At 38.4% G+C, this 26,612-nt stretch overlaps 1 protein-coding gene across 2 annotated transcripts in view; it reads right to left on the bottom strand.

The window, feature by feature from the left end:
* The window catches only part of DNAJB6 (DnaJ heat shock protein family (Hsp40) member B6), a 65,496-nt gene that overhangs the window by 27,812 nt on the left and 11,072 nt on the right, over positions 1-26,612 (bottom strand). For both annotated transcript variants that reach the window (XM_074868569.1, XM_074868559.1), the window contains exons 3-8: positions 26,140-26,249; positions 23,355-23,414; positions 22,878-22,988; positions 8,466-8,597; positions 7,421-7,562; positions 5,176-5,246 (exon numbers count right to left, since the gene is read on the bottom strand). In XM_074868569.1, coding sequence (XP_074724670.1) covers positions 5,176-5,246; positions 7,421-7,562; positions 8,466-8,597; positions 22,878-22,988; positions 23,355-23,414; positions 26,140-26,249 — 626 coding nt within the window. The remainder of the gene's footprint in view (positions 1-5,175; positions 5,247-7,420; positions 7,563-8,465; positions 8,598-22,877; positions 22,989-23,354; positions 23,415-26,139; positions 26,250-26,612) is intronic.

Raw genomic sequence — 26,612 nt, forward strand, 5'->3', positions numbered from 1 at the left:
TAAACTTTTTACTTATCTTCCAAATTAAATATACTTTTAATCCCCACCATTACATTTTGAAGCTGACATCTTCTCAGGCAGAAGTCTTCAGCTTCCTTTATCTGGAAGATAATTAGCACTCAGGCCACCAGCGCAATCTACCTCACACCAGGACTTCATAGCTTTCAGATTTGGGTACTATCACATCCAAACTACTGCATGTATTTTAGACATGGTAAGCGTGACAGGGGATACAGTACTCACGTGGGTTTTCAATTAACTTTCTACCAGCTGTTGTAAGTAAGATAACACCTAACCCAGTGCTAAGTCTGCCAGAACATAGTTTTCAGAGAAGTTTCAATGAGTGAATCAGCAGTCAGCTTGCACAGGTTCGGGATTAAGGCTCAGGTGGTCACAGCATTTTTTTTAATTATTTTTTTTTAAATCTGACAGCACCATCTCAAAAGCGAGGCTTACTGTTTTGTCAATGCATGACCTATGTAGCAGAGTATAAACCATCTTCTGCTCTAACTTTTCAGTAGTGCACTTCACTTAACCACCAACTCTAGCTGACGTACTTTTTCCAAAACCAAAGCAGATTAAGCAGTAAATCCACTAAAATTATAAATTCAAAAGGTATAGTTTGTAACACTAACAAAAGTTAATATGTCTCACTCCAACACTATTGCAGCATAGGGACCATTTCAGGTGGAAGACAAAAAGCTTTTTACTTACCACTTGAGGACAAGCAATAACAAAGAAACCCAAAGTGTCTACGTTGAGTACTACATAAAGCAAATCTGTGGTCACAATTCAGTCCCAAAGTAAACCAGACCAGAGGGAGCAGACAGTGCAAATGAACTTCCTTTTCTTATGTTAAAAAACCTAAAGTTTCAAAGTTCAGGTTACCGCTGACTGGCAGATTACTGATGTCTGTATTGCAAGTACCTTGTGAGAACACCATGACTTAAAAATGAGCCTAAATACTAAGACATCCAAAAACCACAACCGAAGAGACAGGTTTTCCAAAAGTACCAAGAAATGCTTCCACAAAAAGGTTAATGATATTCTAATACTAAGTTAAAGCCCTGCACTAATACTGAGCACTTTTCAAAAGGTCTGTGCCCAAGAGCATCATACAGCTGTAGCATTCATTTTACAACGAAACCATCTTTAGAAGTAAGTACTATCCTGTTACAAACACAGATTGAACTAAGGCAAAGTAGGAAACAAGCTCACTTCTCAAACAGAGCAGAGGTAGATTGAGGAACAGAACTCATGTTTATAAAACAAAAAATAAAATAACTTTACCACCACACAGCACAGCAAAATGCAGGAGACAAACCTCCACTTACACCTAACACCAATACACCACAGGAGGCAAGCGAACGTGACAGCTGAACACAAACACTGACATAGAGACATAAAACCCTCGGGCTCAGAGATGATGGGTTTAAGTCTTTCACAATCTTGTTTTCAGCATTCTAAGACTCAGTCCATCAATTAATCACAGCTGATACCGTATACATCTCACAAATGTTATGTACACTTACTCTGCAGAGCAACTTTGTCACTTATACCACAAAACAATGCCTGTGATTCTCAACGGAAAAAGTATTGTAAGAACTGAAAGCAATAGCTGCAACCATTTTGAAATGTGAAGCATTCCAAAGCAAAATCCCAAACTTCTTCAGTAAAGCCAAGTGAAAAGGGTAGGTGCCATGCAATCTAAGGAGAAACTTGTGTTACAGCATACTGCATTGAAATTACTGCCATGCACAAGAGACCACAAAGAGGTTGCACCAAGAAAAAGCGTTACAAAGTTATTGTACTCTACCAATGAACTTTGAAGCAGTGCATGAAAGAGTAAGTGACTTGGAAGGTTCAAGAACTCCATCTTAGTTTTTCCAAACCACTGGAGGAAGCTTAATTTAAACTGGATGGCGTCCCTAAACAGTCAAAATTAATCCCTTCTGTATGAAGAAATGGTACTTTTAATCAAACAGCACCTGTTTTTGAAAGCCATCTCATTCCATTGCCCATTTGATGCCTAGCATTTGCTAGAATTAATAACCTTTTCTGTTATTACGTGTTTTGTGCTATTTTGGCCAAAATTGAAGTTTAAGGAAATTTGCTGCCCTTGATGATCCATTACTTCTAGTGAGTAGGTTTTGTACATCGATACAAATTACATATTAGTAAAGAATGACGTAAAATTTTCCAGAGCTACCTAATAGGTGGTTTTTCAAGAGAAAAGAAACTCACTTTAGCAGCACGAATAAGAGGAAATTCTGAATATATAATACATAATAGGAAGAACTTAAATTGGATCCACAGTAAACAGAATGATGATTCATTTTGTGTATTAAAAATGAAGTTGGATGCAAGAAATTGCATTAAAAAAAGAAGCTGGATATAGTGTTATATCAAAAAAAGCCCATGTTCTACATATTGAAACAGGTGGAAAGTATCAGGCTTAGGTCAAGTGTAAGGAGGTGACAATTTTTTACATCTGGAACTGGAACTGCCAATCCAATTGTATACTTGGACTAAGACCATGTACCCATCCAGTTCAGCCATCAGCCTATTCAAACACTGGTGTCTGGGTATCTGCTTACAACTATAGAAAACTTTACTGATGAATTCTGCTTTCTGCTGACTCATTTCTTCTTGTGTGTTTTTGTGTTCTGAGTTTCTCTTTCTATGAAAAAAGTGCAGCGCTGCCATTTAATACTGCATTTCGTCTAGCTCTGACAAGATCCAGCTTCAGGGATCTGAAGGTAGATGAGAGACTATCCAAAACACTGGATCTTCAGCAAATTTACAGTGTTAAAAGATTTCGTTACAGAACCCTGGAGTGAACTGTTTGTATATTACGCCATAAGAAGGACCACACTTTTTCGAGTAAGATCATCTAAGGCAAGCACGTGGGTACAGATTTGCCACTAGCAGCTATGCTATCGTAACGGTGTTCTTAACTTGAGCTAGGTAATTTAAATGTTAAAGAAGATTACCCGGGATTAAAATAGAAGGTGAAGTTTGGCAGGTCAACATAAAACCTATGGGTATCCACAGGAAGGAATTCAAACTCAACTCCAGATTGTCCTAATTTTATTTGACTTAGTTAACCAATTTTGAAGCACTTTTTTACAGTTTACATAATTTAAAGGAGCACACTGTGTCCTATAAATATAAATCAACATTTTTTAATAACTCAAGACATCACAACAAAGCCAGATTTTAAAATAAATTGTCTGTTTAGTTATCTGGATCAAGGAGGAACATACATGGGGAAGGAAGAAACAGCATTAACAAGAAAACACTGTTTAGTTCTAAACTGAGTTTGTGCTTCTACACCAAAAACACAACACTGAAGTAACAAGAACTCTGCAAAGAACTTGAAAAGGTACATAACTTCTGTAGTCCCAAAACCAAAGTACGTATTTATTTCTTCTTCTACCTGTTATTTTGTTTGGTTCTATGAAATTAGCATTAATGGTAGAGGGACAAATGTAAGATACACTAACTTTGCTGCAAATATGAATTCTGTTGTAGCCGTTTGTTAGATTGTTGGTTTGGGTTAAGTTGAATTGGTTTTCCTGCATGATAAACAAGAGCAAATGTTCTCAATCTATTTAATAATCAACGCATTTGTTAGTACAAAGCAGATGGTGTTCAGCAAGAAGGCATTAAGTGATCATTTGAAAACACCATGCTTTTTTTTTTTTTAAAAAAACACTAAGCCACCCTAAAGACTTTTATGAAGGCCAGATGTTCAAAGCTGGTGCACAGATAAAAAAATGCACATCCATGACTTATGCATGAAATTACCCAGAGCCTGACAGGTGTTAACATATGCCAATCATTACTTGCATGCTCTTGCTATGACATACAAAAATCAAGTCATCTTTCACTAAACTTTGAAAATCCGGTTTTAGCTACAAATTAACACTTTACTTAACTCAATTTAACAGAAGGCATTAATCCATCTTTCAATTTTTGGTTGATGACTAAAATTGAGAGAGATATTTTAACATCAATAACTTTGTACAAATCTTATTGAAAGCAATTATGTTTGTTCTCAAAATAAGCAAAAAATCTTGTTCAGAATGCTTTTTTTAAATTATTAAATGTTTTTCTGTATATTTATGTTCACTACAGATTAATTTTTTGAAGCAATCTCCGAACTTAAAACTTTAGAAAACTTTTTTTTATTTTTAGAGTGTTACTTTAGGCCTAGACCAAAAAAAAATATGTACTAAGGCAAAGATGGAGTTAGAGTCAGCCTCTGAATGCTTCTTAAAAAATAGGTGCTTCAAATAGAGCTTTAGAAAAGCAATTAAATATCATGTTTTCAATCACACTGAAGAAAACATCTGCAAAGAAAACAGGCCCTCATCCTTAAGACTGAAGAAAGAGGTGGTAGGAAAAAAAAAAGCACTGTTTTCCCAAGTTGCCCAAATCACACACAGACACAAGAAGGTTACAAATGCCATTCATGAAAGAATGCACCACAAACATCAGCATTTATTCATTTTGAATTTTTTTTTTTTTTTAGCAAATGACAAAAGACTCAGCTCACTGGCTTCACTTCTGTTTACCTTTTGCTTACATTACACATTTAAACATTTGTCAAAACTTACTAAGTTGTCTGCATTCATGCACAACTAGAAAACATCCTTAATTTATTTAAACCAGAAATGCATTACCAGAAATGTATTAACATTGTTCACTACTAAACATTTAAAAAAAGTTGAAATTATTAAAAAGGTTATCCTGGAAATGTTAACTTCACAGCAGACTTAAACTACTAATTGGCTCACATTTCAAACTGGAAAAAGCAAGATTCATGCTAGTGTTAGTGTACATCTTGCCCTAGCACTACTGAAGGATCATGGTTCACCTTGATCATATATAATAAAAAGAAAAGTGCATACAGAAATTTACAACAATTTTAAGGACAAAAAATGGTCCAATTGATGTGGTCCCAACAATTAACTCAAAAGTCTATGACAAATACGAGCTTCGGTGAGCTATTTATACTACTTAAGTACGGATATACAGAAAGTTGAGTTCATCTGAAATCTTCAAAAAATGTTCCTGTCAATCCTCAAATGGTGGCTGTTATAGCTTAAAATTTCTGTTAAATGCGTGCGTTGAATTACTTGTTATCCAAGCGTAGCAGCTGCTCCTTACCATTTATTGTTAGCGACCTTAACTGGCCATCTTCTTCAACTTCTACTCTCTCTTGTCCATTCTCAACAATTCTGTAGGACAAAAACACAGCCATTTTAAAGCACTGTAAGCAGTTTGAAAACACACCAGACCTAGGCTTTCAGATAATGAACTATAACAGAGCACTGTCTGTTTAATGCAACTGTAGTTGGCAAGCTTTTGCATTTAACAGCGCAGAAGCTGTAACTAGTAACCATCTGCATTCCCCCACTGATATTGCTTATTTATAGCAGGAAAATTGCTTTCAGATTTTGAATCCTCCAGTTTGTAGAGTTCACAGTTAAAGCTGTCACCTCATACACTGTCACAGTTGTACTGACACTAACACACTATTATCTAGAACTAAATGTCTTTTGACAGATCAACTATACAATCTTGACACTGCATTTAGTACCTACCCATTTGTTAAACACGTAACAATCTAGACCCAATCACTATTTTGCATGATGTAAGGCACGCAAGACAGTCTTTAATCCACTTTTAATTTGATCAGAGCAATTAATTTGGAGACCTACTGTATACCAGGTTTATGACCACCATATACGTTGCAAAATTTAAGCACCCCTGACTGGAAGGAGACTGAAAAACTTTGTGGGTTTGGGCTTCTTTTGTTTGTTTTTGAAACGGGAAGATAAGGAATCTTTATTTTTAGAACATTTAATTTATGTCTAAATTTTAACTATCTGGGAATTCTCCTGTCATGATTCAAATGAGGAAACCACGTGGATGAATACAGATTTTTCTGGAGATCGGACTTATTGAAGAGAATATATCCATATTAAAAACAGAGGGCACAGCTTCCTGCCTGAAGCAAAATATTACTCAGAGGAGATTTTCATTGGGTATGCTGGGATATGAAACTTCTTTAGACTTAGCTACCCTGTGGATAGACATTCTACAAAATAACAGGACTTCTAGGAAGTTATGTTTGCTACCTCCAAGATGTGGCTAACCACATTTCTTGCTTCTCCCCTCCTCTTTCTAAATATAACAGAAGATATGACAGCAGCATACCTGATTTAGCCTATTTTTAAATATTAGAACAAACATGGTGCCTTATCTTCTTTTGCATAAACACCTTCTTTGACCTCTCTCACCTGGTACAATTCCCTCAAAAGCGGGCAGTTTTCAGATTTTTCTGGAATACACTCATAGAAAAATGTCATGACCACACCAGAGTGTGATGACAAAGGCTGCATTTAAGTGGTCAAGATGACAGGATCTCTCCAGCACAACAGGACACAGAAGAACCTTGCACTTTGTAATATGGAACACAAGTTACCAGACAAAAAATTGTTCTCCCTTGCTCTTCCGCAGATTTTTATTAAGTACTGAAATTACATTTAACTACTTGTTTGGTACTACTATAGCTTACTGATCACAATGTTCCATGTAGATTACTCTATAGCTAACTAATATTTGGGTTTCCCAAATGCAGTGATTTCCCCATCACAAGCATGAAATAGCGAGAAGTTACACTGCATATAGTACTTAAAAATTCACTTTCCAACAGACAGGAAATATTTTCTCCAAAGCAGGTTTCAGTTGCTTATTTCACTTAACAGATAAAAGAAAATTACTTTTTACACAAAAACTTCACTCAAACACTGCCTAGGAAAGCAAATGAGAGCAGATGTTCAGGAAAACTGTTTCACGTTTCATAATGTCTGCAAAATTAAAAGTCCTCCCAATTCCCAGTTAAAAGCTTCACAATCAATAGAAACCAAGCACACTTTTCCCTTCCAGAAGCTCAAGCTGACTTGGCAGACAGTAGTCAAGGACCATAATAAAAGATGCATCACTACACGGGAGGTTCTGAAGGCCTGGAAGAGTTCCATTGCCAGGTCCCTTCCAAGCAGCAAACAAGTTCCAACCTTCATTTTTCATCAGGGCAGTTCTGAAAGCATGTCTTACACATCTGAACCCTCCTCAACTATCAGGAGTTTAGACAAAAACACCATCTTCACATGCTACAGCTTTAGGTAACTCAGCAATGCCAAGAAGAGTCAGTTTTTCATATTTTCAATTTTTTTTTAAAGCAGAGAAATCCAAGTAATGTGATGACCACAACACCAAAAGTAAAAGTACATATACACAGATGTATCAATGTGTTTATGTGTGTATATATATAGTATATTTATATGCATGTATTTATAGCTATGTATGTCTCTGCATAGTTTCATACAAATATATTTATATCACTTACCTCTTTGTAGTAATTTTTCTGCCATTAACTATTTTAGTTGAGGTTGATACTGATTTGAAGTTACCCATCCCACTGCCACCAAATGACGTAGAGGAGAATGAAGTAAGGCCTCCATGTCCCAATGAACCAAATGAAGTAAAGCCTATTGGGAAAGAAGGTATTTGACTGAAAATTTATTTTTGCATGACTGTGGGATCCAAATTTATCGTCCACTCAATCTACATCCTAGCTTCAGGATGCCCTTAGTTGGTAGCATCAACACAGCATCAGTGATCAGATGGCATTAAACACCAGTGTGAGAATAAAAACATGGCTCCAGCCCCATCAACTTCTCCCATATAGACACCCCCATAGTTCAAATTCCAAATGCACAGCACTGCCCAAAAACCATTTGTCACCTCCTCCCCTGAAGAAAAGGCATTCAAGCCTGTCTGCTGAACTCAACCATTATATCATTCTTTTCACTCAAGGTAAAGCTAGTAACTTTAATGAACCTGATTTTTTGCTTTAATGTAGATGTTGGGATGCCCTGAGTTAATAGACAGATCAAGTTTTGTATCGCTAACATCCCAACTAATACCCAGAATCTTAACACTTGAAAGGATGCGGACTATCAGCAATCCTTGGCAACCTCTGAGATACAGAGATCGGCATTCAAACTGACACTAAGCAGTACCATGGGTTTTAGACACACACTTTTCCACTGTGTTTTCAGGACCTTAAATAAAAGCCATCAGACCCCCCCCAACACCTAAAATCAAACAGAACAAAACCAATTCTAAAGCTATAAAGAAACCAAAATTAACACCACAAAAAGTTCAACCTCTTGGAGGTCTATTTACTTTTCGTGAACTTTTAGGTACACCAAATATTGTAACTATAGCTTTATTTACTTTCAGACTTTACAGAGAGCAGCTTAACTTAAAAAAAAGCAGCCTCAATTTCCTGAAAGAAGGCAACTTTTTTAAAAGTATTTATCAGCTTCTTTTACCGAGATCTTTTGTGAACCAAAACTGCATTCTTTGTTAAATGTTGTGATATTTACCTGTGTCAAATGAAGAAAAACCACTTCCAAAAGCAGGGAATCCACCAAAGGCAGAGAAAAATGATCCACCACCTCTGCTTCTGCTTCCCCTTGGACCCCGCCTGCCCCCGAAGAAGTCCTCAAAAGGGTCTTCTACAAAACAGAACACAACATTTAAAAGGTCAATATTACTGAGTGATTCTGTCTGTAATCATTAGGGGTTCTTCATGAAAAAAAAAAGTTCCTGTTACAGGTAAGATTCTTCCTTTGAAATATTGGATGCTCCTAAACTGAATAGTCCACCAAAAAGGCAATTCCTATGATCCTTCTGGACTAAAGTCTGTCTCACTTTTGAACCTAAAAATAATTATAAAAATTACTTCATAAAAAGTAAATGCTCTTACATTTTTCAGTATAATAGAAGTGGCAAGAGCTATAGAAATAGTATTTCCAGCATGTGCTCATACAGCACAATACCCTGGAGGTATGATAAAGAATGAAAAGAATATTTATTTGAAGCTGTGTCCAGTCAGTTAGCATTTGATAGATTTAATGCTCTTCAGATGCATAATCATGATCTCTATACACCAAGTCACCATACGGCAAACCCTTCAGTTCTACAGAACTCCCTGTTTGTCAGACTAAGGTCTTCCAAGGTGTAGAATAAAGAGTAGCACGACAGACAAATTAAACTCTTAGAATTTGAATTCAACAAATCTTAAAATACTGCACACAGGTACCTGAACTTTCTAGCTTATTTCTATTCAAGATTTATTGTCAATCACTGTGAGGAGGTCTCTGGAAAGTAACTTCCAGATAGGTTATATCAATTATTGAAATAGAAAAACAGCAGCCAGGGATTGATGACTCATAATGTCTCAAAGTTTTTATTTTAGCACTTGCCACATTAGGTACTTCAAACACATTCTGATGCACATTTAGGCAGCAAAGTTTACACAGTGTCCCAAAGAGACATTTGGTCCCTACCAAGCAGGAGGGAGAGATAGAGAAAGGGTGTCATGGATAAAGATATTTCAAATTCACGTACAACTGTTATGTCACTCAGAACAGCAATTGTTCCATCCCCATCAGGAAGGCAATAGTCTCTTTTAAAGGAAAAAAAAGAAGGGGGGGAAGGGGGGGACATGAACTGGACACACATAGAAGCAATCCTTATTTACTTTATCACATTTTCCTAAAAAATAGTTATTACTGGAATTATCTGAAAACTGCTTTTTACTAGTGCTCTTACAAGGAAGAACAATATATATAATTGCAACCATGTAACAATGTAACAGATACTCAATAAACATATTACTTGCATTAAAATCAGAAAAGTTTAGAAACTTCAACTACTCTTTTCATCAACCACAACTCTCCCAGAATGAGAGCTGTACAGTACCAACTACTTTACCAAGTTTTACAAGTGGAGACTCAATAGTTAAAGATAAGTCTGAAACACTGCTCAGAATAAGCTCTTACTGAAAAGTGCAGAAACTGGAGATAGCAGCAGTAGAAGTATGAAAGCAAGGAAAGACTCTTATAACTGCATGACTGTTCAGAACTACAAATTGACAAAGAGAAGGTCAGAAACACAGTATTTACTCCACCTCTGTACCCCCACAAAAATTCAAGCTGATTTATGATAAATCAACAAGTTAATGCAATAGGGACAGTACTAAAGAAAGCAATCAATATGGTACTAAAAAAAAATATTAGTTACCATCTGGTTTATGTGCAATTACTTAACAAAAGTGAAACGTCACAATGTATTTATGCTCAAAGGCAGCCACTGGTTCAGGCACATACTCCCGTAAGCAAAGACATAAAATGCCAAGAACAAAAAAATAACCCTATCCTTCCCCTACCTTCCACAGTTATTGAATAAAACAAGTCAAGACCAAACTTTTATCTTACATATGCTAGACAATCAAGTGGTAAGATTTTTTTTCTACCTCAGATGGTTTTTGTTTTGTGCTTTTTTTTTTTAATGTAGAACAAGTTTTTCTTCAACATCAAGGTGACCTGTTATTACCTTTAAAACAACAGAAATTAAACCAACGTTTAGGCATGGGAACCTACCACCAAAGTTACTATTTCCAAAACAAGCACTATGCCCATTTTGAAAAAAGGCGATTTTTTTTTGGTCAGACTAGTGTATCAGATACCAAGTAAAACCACCGCAATTAATTGTTTTGTAGTCCAATTTATTCTCGCTAGAGTGACTCACAAGTTAGTCATGAAGGTCATTCACTCACGTGTACAAATGATCTATATCATATTACTCCCACTGTTAAGCTTTCTATTTATAGTTCAATTTTTCTTGTTACCTGGAGTTGAAATAAAAACAAAGCAACCTACCATGTAAGCTTTAAGTTTTTAAGCCTCCACAATCTATCGGGCTGTTCTTCAAATGAATCTCTCATCCTCAGCACAACAGAAGCAGAAATGCAAAGGTTTTTACGGGAGGATCACAAAGTCTCCCAGAGATTCCTACTATCGACCCAGCTTCTAAATGGATTATTGCCTACTCCTAGCCACACAGAAGCCTAACCAAGCCTTGCCTTATTAGCTTTTGGCAACCCTACACACCAAAGAAAGAGGTCAGCACTCCGTATTAGCAAATGTTCTAGCCTCAGGTATTTCTGTTAGCAGCCGTGCTAATAATCCTCCAGAGCTCTTCCAGTAACTCGAACCAGTAAGACACGACACTCGAACCAACCAGTAAGACACGACACTCGAACCAACCAGTAAGACACGACACTCGAACCAACCAGTAAGACACGACACTCGAACCAACCAGTAAGACACGACACTCGAACCAACCAGTAAGACACGACACTCGAACCAACCAGTAAGACACGACACTCGAACCAACCAGTAAGACACGACACTCGAACCAACCAGTAAGACACGACACTCGAACCAACCAGTAAGACACTCAGACTGTGGAATCTCAGCAAGATGGATTGTGCAGAGACAGGAAAATGGGTAGGACTTCTCTGAGGGAGTACTTCTTACTATGCTGACAGCCATCAAGGTACAGCACGCAGGTAAAACAAATACCGACAACATTGAGGAGGGAAGGCAGCAGGAGGCTTCTGCACTATCATTTGTTGTATCTACCACCAAATACACATTAATATAGCAACCTCACAACTACTTAGATCCTGTTTATGCTGTCCCTAAATCAGGATGATCAATAGTACTGCTCAGCAAAATAATATTTCAGGCTGGTAGGTCTATTTTTGTGATTTAGTAGAACCTTTCCATGCATGATAACCTTTTCACAGAGATGGCTTTTTCCAAACTGTTCAAATGCAGTGAATATCACAATATGAGCGTGTTGGGTTTTTTTATGATAGTTATTTTGGTGCTTACAATCCATGTAATTTTCTTATTGAATGTTAAGAGGCATATCAGATCAACAAAACTAAGCAGTAAAAGACACCCCACAAGTGAAGGCCTTTTTAAGAAAGGGAAAATATAAATACTATACAACTTAAAGGCTTCAGAAAATTGAAATGCTAGATTAGTGTCACCTCAGTATTACTAAATACTGCTTGGAGATAAATTTACAGTTTATTCTAATCTGGGTACTACCAGAAGATTATGGGAGCATCAGATTCACTTTCAATAAAAATGTTGGGGTATACTTCTGACACAGAACCTGTGGTGCTGTCAAAACAGCAAAGATCAAGAGACCAAAGGTGAGAAGAAATTTCAAAGAAGTCAGTGAGACAGGCTTCTATTCTATCAACAACAGCAGAGGACGTGAAGCTTTCTGGGGAAAAAGAAAATGCTTAAGGAAAGAACTCATAGTAGTCTGTTACCAAAAAAAAGAGACAAAATGAAGGACTTAGGACTCTTGCCGTTACTTGGTAGGAAGACTGCAGTTACAGAAGCCAAAAAGTTCACGTGAAGGTTGGAACACAAGGCGCCCAGCAACGTAAAAGATTGTACACTAACAAACCCATCTGAAAATAATTACATTAGAGTTAATGTTTCCAAAAGAACTTACTTTATTTAGAAAAATCTTTGATTATTCAAATGCAGCAACTGTCTTGCTCCTCTGGGTAAAACATTAAACCTGCTCACTGCGAACCACAGAATCCTACCTTGCTTTTCTGTGGTCACAGTAAAAGAGTTTTACCTCTAAACAAGTCAGATAACAACAACAACTATAATAAATATCGCACTGCAGTTCAAAATAAGGTAGGTCATGATCCCTCCCACTCTCAGGAGTCCTCAGCTGTAACACAGAAACAGGATTTTCTCCCTTCAACAGTATAAGCCAATTGCAGGATACTACTTAGAAGATGTGATTGCTCCCCTTTCCTGCCTTGTGATCATGGAACCAAATGACAAGTTGCATTAATTCACTGATCCAAAAGAAAACACTGAATGTTAGTATTGTTAGCTTTCTGTTGCATCCATGAGCTAATCTGACTCAAGACATATTGGCAAAGACTGGCATGTCTGAAAGAAAACGGACAGGAAAGCACCATACGATAGGGGAAGGGAGGAAAGGAGGCAAAACCCAGAATATCTACATTTGAAGCAGTCCATGATTCTATGAATCATGGAATGGTTTGGGTTGGAAGGGACCTTAAAGACCGTCTAGTCCCAACGCCCCTGCCATGGGCAGGGACACCTTCCACTAGACCAGGTTGCTCAAAGTCCCGTCCAACCTGGCCTTGAACACTGCCAGGGAGGGGGCAGCCACAACTTCTCTGGACAACCTGTGCCAGTGTCTCACCACCCTCACAGTAAAGAATTTCTTCCTTGTATCTAATCTAAATCTACCCTCTTTCAGTTTAAAACTGTTACCCCTCGTCCTATCCCTACATTCCCTGATAAAGAGTCCCTCCCCATCTTTCCTGCAGGGCCCCTTTAAGTACTGGAAGGCTGCTATAAGGTCTCCACAGAGCCTTCTCTTCTCCAGACTGAAAAACCCCAACTCTCTCAGCCTTTCTTCATACGGGGGGTGCTCCAGCCCCCTGATCATCTTCATGGCCTCCTCTGGACCCGCTAGAGCAGGTCCATGTCCTTCTTGTGTGGGGGCCCCAGAGCTGGACACAGTTCTCCAGGTGGGGTCTCAGGAGAGCAAAGCAGAGGGGGAGGATCACCTCCCTCGACCTGCTGGCCACACTTCTCTTGATGCAGCCCAGGATACAGTTGGCTTTCTGGGCTGCAAGCACACACTGCTGGCTCATAGTCAGTTTTCCATTCACTAATACCCTCGAGTCCTTCTCTCAATTCACGCATCGCCCAGCCTGTATTTGTGCTTAGGATTGCCCTAACCCGTGTGCAGGACCTTGCACTTGGTCTTGTTGAACTTCATGAGGTCTGCACAGGCCCACCTCTCAAGTTCAGTTAAACTTTACGAAATTCATTAAATCAGTCTGAGGCATTAGCTGAAATCACAATAGAGTTCACAGTGTTACCATAAAAGCAACTGTGCTGGTTACAAGTAAGACTGCAGAAAGAAGTGCCCAAGAGTCAAAAGCAGCTCAGGAAGATGCTTTCAGCTATAGAACAATGCTATCCCTGATGAAAGTGTTGAGCACATTCCAGTGCAATGCCATCATTCACCTCCAGAAAAATCAGAAGTGTTGAGATAAATTGTGCACTGTCAGCAAATGTTCTTACATGTATGCACTGCTGCAGCCAGAAATGTTGATACTCTTATACGGTCAGTATGCAAAGGAACATTACCCTGTAAAAACAGCATCACTGCTCAGTCACCACTCACTGGACTACTTCCCCAACCTGTGAACTTTCTTTTACTCTTTGCAATCAGAGCCACGCTATTGCCTCTGCCAAAACACGACACATGAGCTGAATGCCCTTACTGCAGATGCAGGAGGATGACACTGTAGCTACAATGCACTGAGCAGAATAATGTTGGAAGGCTGCTCAGCCCCTACAGAATCACAGAATACCAGGTTGGAAGGGACCTCAAGGATCATCTGGTCCCACCTTTCTTAGCAAAAGCACGATCTAGACAAGAGGGTCCAGCACCTTGTCCAGATGAATCTTAAAAGCGTCCAATGTTGGGGAATCCACCACTTCCCTGGTGTAAGCCTGTTCCAATGGCTGATTGTTCTCATTTTGAAAACTTTCCTCTTGTGTCCAGTCAGAATCTCCCTGGAAGTAACTTGCACCCATCACCCCTTCTCCATGTGATTCCTTGTAAAAAGGAAGTCTCCACCTTCTTTCTAGCCACCCTTTAAATACTGGAACATGGTGATAAGGTCACCCCTAAGCCTTCTCTTCTCAAGGCTGAACAAACCCAGTTCTCTCAGCCTTTCCTCATATGGCAGGCTTCTCAGTCCCTTGATCATCTTTGTGGCCCTCCTCTGGACCTTCTCCAGCCTGTCCACATCATTTTTGTAAAGCAGGGACCAAAACTGAGCACAGTGTTCCAGGTGTGGCCTGACAAGCACCAAGTAGAGTGGGATAATGACTTCTTTATGTCTGCTGGTGATACCCTTGTTGATGCAGCCCAGCATTCTGTTCACTCATATTGAGCTTGTTGTCCACCAGGACCCCCAGGTCCCTTTCCACAGAGCAGCTCCCCAGCCAGGCAGATGCCAGCCTGTGCTGCACTCCTGGATTATGTTTTCCCAGGTACAAGACCTTACACCTGTCCTTGCTGAACTTCATAAGGTTCCTGTTGGCCCACTCTTCCAGCCTATCCAGGTCTCCCTGCAGGGTGACTCTCTCTTCTGAAGTGTCCACTTCCCCACTCAGTTTGGTATCACCAGCAAACTTCATCAGGGTACACTTGATCCCATCACCCAGATCACTTGTGAAGATATTAAACAGCATTGGGCCCATTATCAATCCCTGGGGGACCCCACTTGTGACAGGTTACCAGTTTGAAAAGGACCTATTTCCCACCATCCTCTGAGTGCAGCCTGACAACCAGTTACCCACCCACCACACAGACCACTTGCCTAGACCATAACACATCAGTTTCTCTAGGGGGAGGCTGTGGGGAACCATATCGAGAGCCTTGGAGAAATCCAGGTAGACAATGTCCACTGCTCACCCCACATCAACCAAGCAGGTTACTTTGTCACAGAAGGCAGTCAGATTTGTCAAGTACGATTTGCCCTTGGTGAATCTGTGCTGGCTTTTCCCAATCATGTGCCTCATTTGACTTGTGACAGACCCAGGAGGATTCGTTCCAGAACTTCCCCAGGGACTGAAGCCCTTGTAGATGGGAGTGACATTAGCCTTCTTCCAGTCTTCTGGGATATCCTGCAATGTCCACACCTTCTCAAAGATTATGGAGAGCAGCCTTGCAACAACATCAGCCAGCTCTCTTAATGGATAATGTCAGGGCCCATCGATTTGTAGGGGTCAAGTTCCTGTAACAGTTCACATACCAACCCTTCCTTCACTGATGGTGGGTCCATGTTTGCATCCACCTAAGAGGCAGTCAAACTCAACAGCATTGAGTACTACAGTCTGCAGTGTTTCTGTAAGCAAAGGCTGCCTGCCATTATCTTTTATATCAAAAGTGTACTGTAAGTGACTTCATAGATCATGCCACAAGAGAGTCTGAAACATGGGTCCAAATAATGTGATTACACAAAGGGCGATATATGATACATAAAATAAAATACAATTGTTGGAGTAGGTGTTTCTATATTGTCTCCTACTTGAAAGAAGTTTCAAAGATGCACATTTGCAGTAAATACAGAGAACCACAGCTCTGGAGTGTACCCAGAAACAAAAAGTATCATCGGAACTCGACAGGCCACAGTAACCTGTAAGCACTTCTGCATGGGATTTATTTTCTTCCTTAACTCCAAAGTAAGCATACTGTTGATGCCACTTACTCAGAAGAGACACTAAGATGCTGTTGCAAGCACTGTTGATTCACCTGCCTAGTGTTTCAGCACAGTCTTTTGTAATTGCTCACTTCCACAAATCAGATGTCAAACACATTTGCCCCACTTATTTAAGAAAGTTTACCAGCAGAAGCATTTGAAAGCCTTTCTAATGATATACAGCAGAGACCCTGGGATTAGTAATTTCTTGAAAAACAAGACTTAAAACATTACCTTTGAATGCCATCTATACCATAATTACAAAGATCCTAGAGTACATTAAGTCCAACTCTAATCAGCATGTCATGTTTACCAAATTAATGCCCAAATGTTCAGGCACACCTTAAAAATGGAAGAATCATCCACTATGGAAGTAGAAGGAATTATCAGTGAGGAAATGCACTGAAAGACGAAGTGGATATCACAAGAGCATAACATTACCCAGTATGACCTGCTCCCCTTGTGCTATGTTCAGCATTTGTCCTCTGACCAATTTAACCAACTAGCCATCCAAGAAAACCAAACCAAACCATTTTCTTGGGAACTAACAACCTGAACTGCCTTGGGATGCCTGAGACAAACTTCCTCTTTGGCCAGTGTGCTATCAAACAGCTTCTCAATGTATCTAATCGGACATCACTCAGGGACTGAAGTTTTAAGACAGACATGGGAATTTGCAGCAAGGGCTCCTCCCCTTCAGCAGCAGAAGCTATATATTAGCTTAGCTACCCATGGAGCCACATCATTACCTGTTCATGTTTGATACTGCTGTCTGGATGAGACAACTCCTGTGTTTCAAAAACCTCCTCTGAACTTATGAAGTTCTTTCTGAAAAAATCACAGTAGTGAGATTTGGACCATTCAGTGGATAATTATGATCTAAAACTGGTGCTTACTAAATACAACTGTGCACATTCATACCAAACCAACGAATGCACATGGAAATCTCTGAGCACTTTTCATAACCTGCACCAAAAGCTGCAAGTTTATGTCAACAAAAAGATTAAAGAGGACAATGTTGTACAAGACAGCTTTAATTTAAAGCCACCTCCATTTTCAGTTTTAAGAATCCGTTTGAGTAATTTTGCATTAGAACACCTAAACATCATATTTATCAGAAATGGGATTACATGTGGATTAAAACCATGATCTGACTCTTATGCAAACTTTTTGCCCAAGCAGGACAACTTTCTGTCCTTGAGACAAAAAAGGTTGATAAAGCTATCCCGTTCCTGAACAACACACTAAAACACAGATCATGTAAAATAGAGACTGCAATGCTCAAAGTAACTCACTATTCTTTTCCAGAATGCTCATGCTTCATTTTATGTAATCGATATCACAGTAGTCTATCTACAGTAATTCCGTTGTTTGATGGAACCAAACAACTGCCTAGTTGACGTTCTCTGTGACAAATATTTACATCTAGCTAGCAATATAAAGGTGTTAAGTTTAGTTTTGCCTTTGGTTTCCAAGAGTATAGATTTTTAAATACCACATACACCAGGTAACCAGAATTCTCAACTGAAAACTCCACAGAATGGATATGGGTTTATATGTACCATCTGGTATTAAATTTAGGTAAAATACATCAGGAATTCTACTTCACAAAAACATTTGATAGATTTATAAAATACCATCTCAGAAGGTCCATTGAGAACACTAAAGTGTTAAGGAACTATAGCAAAACTGTCAAGATTATAATCTATATTGAAAGAGACTCCACAAAGAGACTTCTCTCAGACATCAAAGTCTAGAGAGGGCATCCATCTGGAGCAATTTATCATGTTGCATTATTAACACATTCTAGCACAGAGAAAAGCATGGTTCTTTCTGGGATTCAGTTAAATGGACATACAAGCATCTAAAATGGTTTGAAATGCCCTGAAACATCCTGTCAAGCTTCTAGATACTGGGCAGATAGTGGTCTGCTGTAGGTCCCGAGTTGTATTTTCTAGCCCATACAGAAATTACTCAGGCATCTCAGACACCCTAAACCATCTCAAATTTCACCAGATGTGTATATGAAGCTCAGTGTATATAAAAGATGACTTAACTACTTAAGGAGTTGTTTGAACTACTAAATTGCCTGATGGGTAATGTTACACTCATGTAATATCTACTCCCTCTTTCAATATAATTCCTCACTGATAATCCCTTCCAACATATAACCCGTGCTTGAAGTGAGAATCTGAAAAGCCTCTAAACCAAAACTAAGTCAATTCTTTAACAAACCAGAATCAGTCAAGCATTTTTGCCTACACCAAAACACATCAGTTTCTGTTCCTCACAATGCTTCAAGCAGCAGTCTTTAAATTAATCAGTACACCTCCATTACCAGTGGTAACATTATGATCCTTCCATCACTATGAACTGTTAAAATACAGCAGAAGAACATCCTTGAAAAGTTTACAAGTAAAATACAAACAAAACACTGCATGGAACACAAATAAACCAACTCAAGTCAAGCACCATATATAAATTGAGTAGGATATAGTTTAAGTATAAAACAAACTTACTGAAAAGAGAAATCAATCTCTATATTAAGAATAAACAGTCAGTTCTAATGTCAAAGGACAGTCAAAGACTAGAAGAAACATATAGCACAGAGCGCTGAATACCAGTTAAACAGGCGTTGATATTCCAGGGCAGTACTTTGCAATACAAAGAGTAGTACTGCATGGGAAGCATCACCTTTTCTTTTCTTCCTGTTACATGGATTACCATCTATCTATATGTCCAAGAGACTGAAAACTACCACTGGAAGAACTCACCAGGAAAAAGCAGATCCTGCTGTAACCAGGTGTCACAGAAAGCAAGCCCACATGGCTCAAAAATTAGGAGTTAACCACCTGTCATGTTATCAGATCAAGCTTTAAAAAGTACTAGCCTTCACGCACTCTTATTTTTACAAAGCATTTGCCTGAAATTCAGTGAAGAGAAATATGTGCAACACACAGCACGTAACATTAGCTTTGCTTCACTTGAAGTGTTCAGAACTGTCTTCAACAGTATTATAAATTTTCATTTTAAAAGCCTGAAGGCACTTATCAGTTAAAAATCACCACAGAAGTCTTCATACATTCTCCTCATTTCTACAGATGAATAAAGATGCCTCTGTTTATAAAGAAAACCTTCTGTAACTGCAATAGCAGTGCAACATAGCTCAGTGGAGTTTAACATACTCAATTCATAGCACAATTTTAGAAGTTCTTCACATCCATAAATTTATAGGGACTATGCATCTGAATGCTGCTCTTTACATATTCAGTGGCAATCAGGATATGGAGTCCCACCTGCATTCTGTGGGCTTCACTACATGTCACTTCAAACTGTATAAAAAGTACAAACATTTCAAACTATTTATTAAGTTTTCATCTTTGATTCCACCACTGTACATTTTTAGAAAGCATGACCTCAGTCCTTATTCAGTTGCTTATAAAACAATTATAACCTGAATAGGTCCTTAAAAAGTCACTAGTTCCACAGAAAATTCATCGACAAGTTGAAAATTCCTCATTTTTAGAAGACAAATTCCCTTATTCTTCAGGACACAAGCTGTCCCACCAGTGTTTCAACACAGCGGATTCTACAAAGGCCCTAGTTCACCAATATAAATATTCATGTTATACACACAATTCTACTCCTTGCTTTTGGCATTATTAAATGCACTATATTCAGCTGAAAGCACCCATATTTTCAAGTTGTATTATCCTAAACATTCACATAAATGCAGAGATTGTTGCATACACTTTTCATAGAAAGCTGTGGAAAAATTGGTTTTGAGTTGCACTTCCCCATAACAGAGAATGTCTTGGGCATTTTAAAGCAAAAACAAAACAAAAAAAGTGCTCACTTTGAAGCCTTTTGACAGAAAAATATTACAAGGGCTTTTACTCGAAATCCAAAGCTCAACACAGGTTTTAGAACTCTGGTCACTGACACTGCAACTATCCATATAAAGTGGAGGCAGCTTTAAACAATTAGTTTTCATCAACTGGAATAGACGTAACACCGCTGACAGTGCCAGAACCTTACTCTGCAAGAAGTGGAGCCTGTGCCACATTACTCATATCTTAAAGCTGACAATGACAGTGATCAATGCATGAAGTAGATAACCTGCTTTTGAATAAATAAATTCAGGCATTAAGCAGGGGCAGAATGTTTTTGGAAGCATGCCTCGATGTCCCTGGTGCAGAGATAAATCCACTGTTTCCATAGGGTAAAATGTATCACTATTCCTCTACAGGAGAGGCTACAGTAGCTGCAATATCCAAGGAAAACTTTGGCAGCAGTGGCATCTCCATTTGATAAGCTTGATAGCTCTATGCATTATGTTGTACAGCCTTCCCTCTAATGAATCCAAAAGGTAGGTCCTCAGGTTCTTTTTAAGCCCATGACTATTTAACATATAGAACTTAACTTCATGGCTTTAAGGTTAGTCATGAACACTGACATTTTCATAGACAGCAAAAGTTAAATCTTTTGCGAGTGCTGATGAAATACAATCAAAATCAAACAGACCTTATGTCAGTCTCCCAGTAGCTAGAACATGCCTTACCTATACAATTTACTATAAAGATATTTGACTGAGAACCAACTATTTTCAAGTATCTTAGATTAAAAAATAAAGAAAAGAGCTAAACACTCTCTCCCAGCTCCACCTCACTAGCTTTCTACTCAACATCTTGCTCAGATTCTCCTAGGTTTTCCACCACTCAGTCACAAAATGGTTGAGGTTGGCAGGGATCTCTGAAGATCATCTGGTCCAATCCCCTGCTCAGGCAAGGCCACTTAGAGCTGGTTGCCCAGGACCACATCCAGACAGCTTCTGAGTATCTCCAAACACGGAGATTCCAGAATCTCTCCAGGCAACCTGCTCCACTACTCAGTCACCGTCACAGTGGAAAAGTGTTACCTTAACTTCAGGCAGAACCTGATGTGCTTCCATTTGTGCCCACTGTCTCTTGTCCCGCCATTGGGCGCCACTGACAACAGCCGAGCTCCACCTTCTTTACACCCTCCCTTCAGAGACATTGATGAGACCCTCACCCTGAGCTTTCTCTATACTGAAAAATTCCAGCAATTCTCTCAGCCTTCTCCTCCTGTGAGAGAAGCTCCAGTCCCTTAATTGTCTTAGTGGTCCTTCACTGGACTCTATCCAGTAGCTGTTTCTTGTACTGGGGAGCCTAGAATGGGACACAGTACTCCAAATGTAGCCTAACCAGTGCTGAGATCACTCATCTCCACTAAACCGAAATCCTCATCTAGTATTCCTTAAGATTCTTCTTCTTCTACTGCGGGCAGTTCAGTCCTCATTTCACTCATCAGTACTTTGCTAGATGCTCCCTCCAATCTGCCCTTTACTACTTCTGCTGATTTCCCACTGGATATAATTACTCAAGTTCTGCTGTTTATCCTCTTATCAGATTCTTCCTCTCATCTAATAATAATAAATCAGATACTCATCTAATGCATCAACTAACTTTCTACTGAAGTCAACCTCTAACCCTGCAACCCCTTTCTAATCCTTCATTACAGTCATCCAACAACTGATGATCCCTGAATAGCAAACTAAAGATGTAATGAAAATCTGAGCTGAATTTGCCTCTTAATGCTGCCAAAGATAAAAAAATACCTTTAAAAATATTAAAACATCTACATACATTATTATAGAGATTAATCAGTATCAATGCACTGAATAGGAAGAGAGCTTTGTTTTTCAAGTACACTTCTTGCAGTTTGGGACTTTTTACTTTCTCTAAGTAAATACTGGACACAGGATGTGCTCCACTTTATAGGTCACCATTTTATGCAGTAGAACATACACAGAGAGGTGGAGTAAGAAATCCAGCACCTCTGAAAAGACCTTCAATCCACTAGAGCAACCAAAATCACAAGCCAAAAGACTATCAGCACTACGGTAAAAAGATGAGACAACTTCATCACGTAATTGATTCCTTTAACTAAATGAAGCATCCAGGCTTCAAGACCTATTTAAGTTGTCTGAGCCTTTAGGGGCTCTATCCCCCAAGCAAACATGACATGAATTTGGGAGAGTGTCTAGATTATGTATGCAGCTGTTCTTATTTTGATACAAGAAAGTCATTCCTGCTATGATACCAGTTCACACTGAGAGCTATGTTGTAACAATTACAGTTAACCCGTTCAGTTCAGAAGCTCTCAAAGCTACATTAAATATTTACAGATCAAAAGAGATCAAATTCAAAAGACTAAGTTTGCCTAGACAAATTCTCAAGAGGGAATTCCAGTGTATAGTTTTTCTGTTGAATGTTAGTTCCTTCCAACCTACAGAGACATAGCAACCATGATTTTATAGTGGGTACTTCTTTAAACCAGGTCTTCCAACAAAACATGAATTGGCAAGCCATATCTGTTCTGTACTATCAAATCAACCAAGAAGAAACAGGTAGGAAACAAGCATTTTAAATATAATACAAAATACCAAGGTTTACCTCCAGTCTTCAGAGTTATTTCTAATAAAGCTGCATTAGCTATGTTTTTTTTGTAAGTGTAAAGTTTTAGCCACACTTTAGATACACATAACTAAAATCAGTGGAGTACTTACCAAAGAATTCAAATGAAAAGGGGTCCCTTCCACCAAAAAACTCCCTAAAGACATCTTCTGGGTTACGGAATGTAAATCCAAATCCAAACGGATTATCATGATGATTTCCACCTGCAAAAAGAAGTTACATTTCCATTACCATCACACATTCCTGCTAACAAGAAAGTTCAGGCTTATATGGTATTTGAGTCATTTAAAAATATAAAAACATTTCTAAAATTTTTCTTTCCCTTTCAGTTATCACTCATTAAGTACACACAATACTTTTTATAATTAATTCTCTTTTCTCTGTTTCCAGATATCAGTAGTACCTTTTACAACAACTAAAAAAAAAAATTGTCAAAACAATTGTAATTTCAATTTTCAGAAGATTACGTTTTAGGCCTTAGTATAGGCATTTTAGATTCCTGTCTTAAAAAGAAAGCTGAAGAAAATAGCTTCCAGAATAGAGAAAGCAATTTTAAGTTATCAACATACCTCCGCCTCCATTTATTAAACCTTCTTTTCCATATCTGTCATAGATGTCACGTTTTTTAGCTACAAGGAGAAGTTGTACATCACGTCAGTAAATAGGCACATTGAATTTGAAAAAAAAAAACCAAACAAAAAGACTAACTGGTATTCTCAGCTTAACATCTTTCTCAAAGCTAGTCTATTTACGGAAGTTCTGGCAGGTAACTGGTGAAAATTTTTGCTGAGGACTGACGAAGCAATTCAGGTTCAGAAAGAACAGGTACTGAACTGTAGACTTAGTACAGTTCAATTCATTATTTAGCTGTAGAAGCTCAGGTCCTGTTGCAGCAGAAAAAAAAATCTTCACAAGGAAGTTTGACTTTAAGAAGAATACTGCAGTCTTCATCTTTACATAGGTACCATGGAAAGCTTTAGCTTGTAAAGGTCCTCTAGAATTCAACCTTCTCCTCCAAACAAGTCTAATCTCAAAGTTGGTTAAAACTTGCCTGGATAAAGCCCTGACCTCATCAATCTCCAAGGAAAGAAGATTCCACAGTCTCTCTGGAACACAGTCCCAGTGCTCAAGCATTCTCATTGTAAGCATTCTCTTCCTACTATCCATCTGGAATTTCCCTTGTTGCAAACCTCAACCATTGCCTCTTTTCCTTTTCTTGCACAAGACCAAGCCCATTGTGACAGAGTTATGAGAATGGAAGGACAATGTTTGTATGAATGACTGCAAAACCTCTCAATTTAATTACAGCCACTTCTAGTGCAATAAAGGGGAATGAAGTGATGTTAAAAAAAATGCTGTGGAAGGATTTTACTCAAACTGCTTGCTCTCTATTATTTTAGAAGGCATGGAATGGCTATTTCTTAATTTCATTGCAGACCAGCCTTCCAGTATCTGTGAGAAAGGGAAAAAAAAATTAACTCTACATTACTACATAAGATCAGACTGAACTTTTGCTACTGGAAGGGAACCTAAAGACCTTCAAGAGGCAGATAGCTTATTTTGCTTACACTGGTGTGAAAGCATCAGTCAAAAACCAGCCAGGGCATCTCATTTTAGACTCTTAATATTAACATGCTATTCCCAGTGGAATCTCTTCAGAGAACGATGTTTTTGAAATTTAAATAGATCACTGAAAGAACATGCAGTTACATCAAACAGCTGCTGACAAGTAAAATACTTTTGACAGGAATTAAAATTTTATATACCGGTCATCATCTCCAAATAATGGAAACTTGCAATAGGTTCCCACACACACATCCCCACAAAGCTTGGAACATTACCCATACTGCCTTTCTAGAAAGCAATTTTTAAAGAAAGGAGGTTAACCTACCCACCAATGTAAAAAGATTAAAGCAGCAAGGCAGACAAACTGTCAGAAGGAGCAGGAAACAGCGAGAAAGACCTGAGGGTTCACAAAGCCCGAAGTTCATCTTGAAAAATATAACGTTCTTGAAACCACAAGGGAAGTGTGTTCTATGATCACCCAATTTCAGTATTCTTTGCTTATGTAATAACCCCTTACAAAACTATTCTTCTGCCAAAAATCTATCTTCATTCAAGCCTGTAATGGTGTCAGAAAATTTCATTAAGTCTGCAGAACAGTTGATTGCCTCTCAACCACGGGGCTCAGGATTCAGATAACCCCGCTGCACAAATGATTGTTAAGACACCAGTAACTTAGGATTTGGTCTAGATCCAAAATCAGGCAGCATTTTTAGATGTTCTAAAATTCTAGCAGTGTACTGTTTCCGAAGAACTTAAAAGATCTGTAAAACAACCAGACTAGTATCCTATTTTTATCTTGCTCAAAAAATTTGCCTAAGAAGGTTAATTTATTCTCAAAGACAAGTATACAATGAACTGCCCATAAATTAAGCTTTGCTTCTGCCATGTCAATTAAGTATCAAAACCGAACAACGAAACAGGGTGTGCAAGACTGCAGCTTGATAAACCAGGCCAAATTCTGAAAGGTAATCTAGATGCCGCTAGTGCTTTAAATATAGCTTTCCCATGCTCACTGGCCTCAGGTGAAATCAAGGACACTTCAGAAATAGCAGAGACAGCTGCAGTCAATTACAGGGGAAAATAATCAAAGTAGCTTAAGTCACTTTGTTATGATTCAGACTGCTTTTGCCAGAACACTAGCAAAAGTTAATGATAATTTTCAAGCAAAAAGATACGGGTGAACTATAAGCAGAATTCCTGTACCACATGTGTCAGGCTAAGCAACTGTTTCAGAACAATTCAAAATAAACACTCTCCTCAGTATCACAGTTGACTGAATTTACGGAATTCACTCAAACACAATCCAAATTTTCAGGGTTTACAGTATGCTTGGGCTTTATCAAGACTAGCTTACTGTTACAACTAGAAGCAGTAGACCCAGCAGTAGATAGTTCATAGTTCGTCTATCCTGATTTTTGTTGGAGAAACACAGGAACTCCCCTATACCGATGGTAACATTGGCTTTACCTCCTAAGATAAAATGAATCTTGGTATTCACAGATATCTCTTCAGAAATGGGCCTCGCAAACACAGGATTTCAATTTCTAGAAGGAAACTGGTTTGATTACTCATCTAGAGAGATCCTGAATTTTTAGTTTCAAAATTTCTGCTCATTCTGTCTTATCTGCGGCTTCTTTTTCTCTCCTTTCTTCTGAAAATGGAAATAGTTGAGTTGGATGGTAAAGCAAAGTTACAATATCCTTTTAAAGCATCATACACATCAGCATTTCCAGTCTGATACCCAGACTAGAGCCCTGCATTTCAAAAGCCCTTTTAAAATACACTTACCATCTGACAAAACTTCATAAGCCTCAGCTACTTGTTTAAATTGCCGTTCTGCCTCTTCTTTATTGTCTGGATTTTTATCGGGATGCCATTTTAATGCCAGTTTACGGTACCTAAATGGAAGGAAAACAAAGGATATTTTACTCTGAAATGAAGGAATATGCTAAATGTTTCAAACAAGTTGTCAGGGATTAAAATATTTAGAAATTCCCCAGTGCTTTGTATCTTGCATCTAGACCAGTACCAACAGATTCTGCACATACGCAAAGAACCATCTACTCAGATTTGCTTTAAAAAAGTAGGTTTTGGGTTCTTTAGTTATTTTGAGGTTATTCCTGTTCATTTCTGATGATCAACATCTGGCAGGTCTAATCAAAACATTCCATAACACTTCTGCTATGGGCTTCTCCTTAGAGCTCCATAATTATTCAATACTATAACCAACCATGGGAAGCATTAAGAGTATTCTGGTACAA

The sequence above is a fragment of the Strix uralensis genome, chromosome 1 (genome assembly GCF_047716275.1).
Source record: "Strix uralensis isolate ZFMK-TIS-50842 chromosome 1, bStrUra1, whole genome shotgun sequence".
Taxonomy (NCBI): domain Eukaryota; kingdom Metazoa; phylum Chordata; class Aves; order Strigiformes; family Strigidae; genus Strix; species Strix uralensis.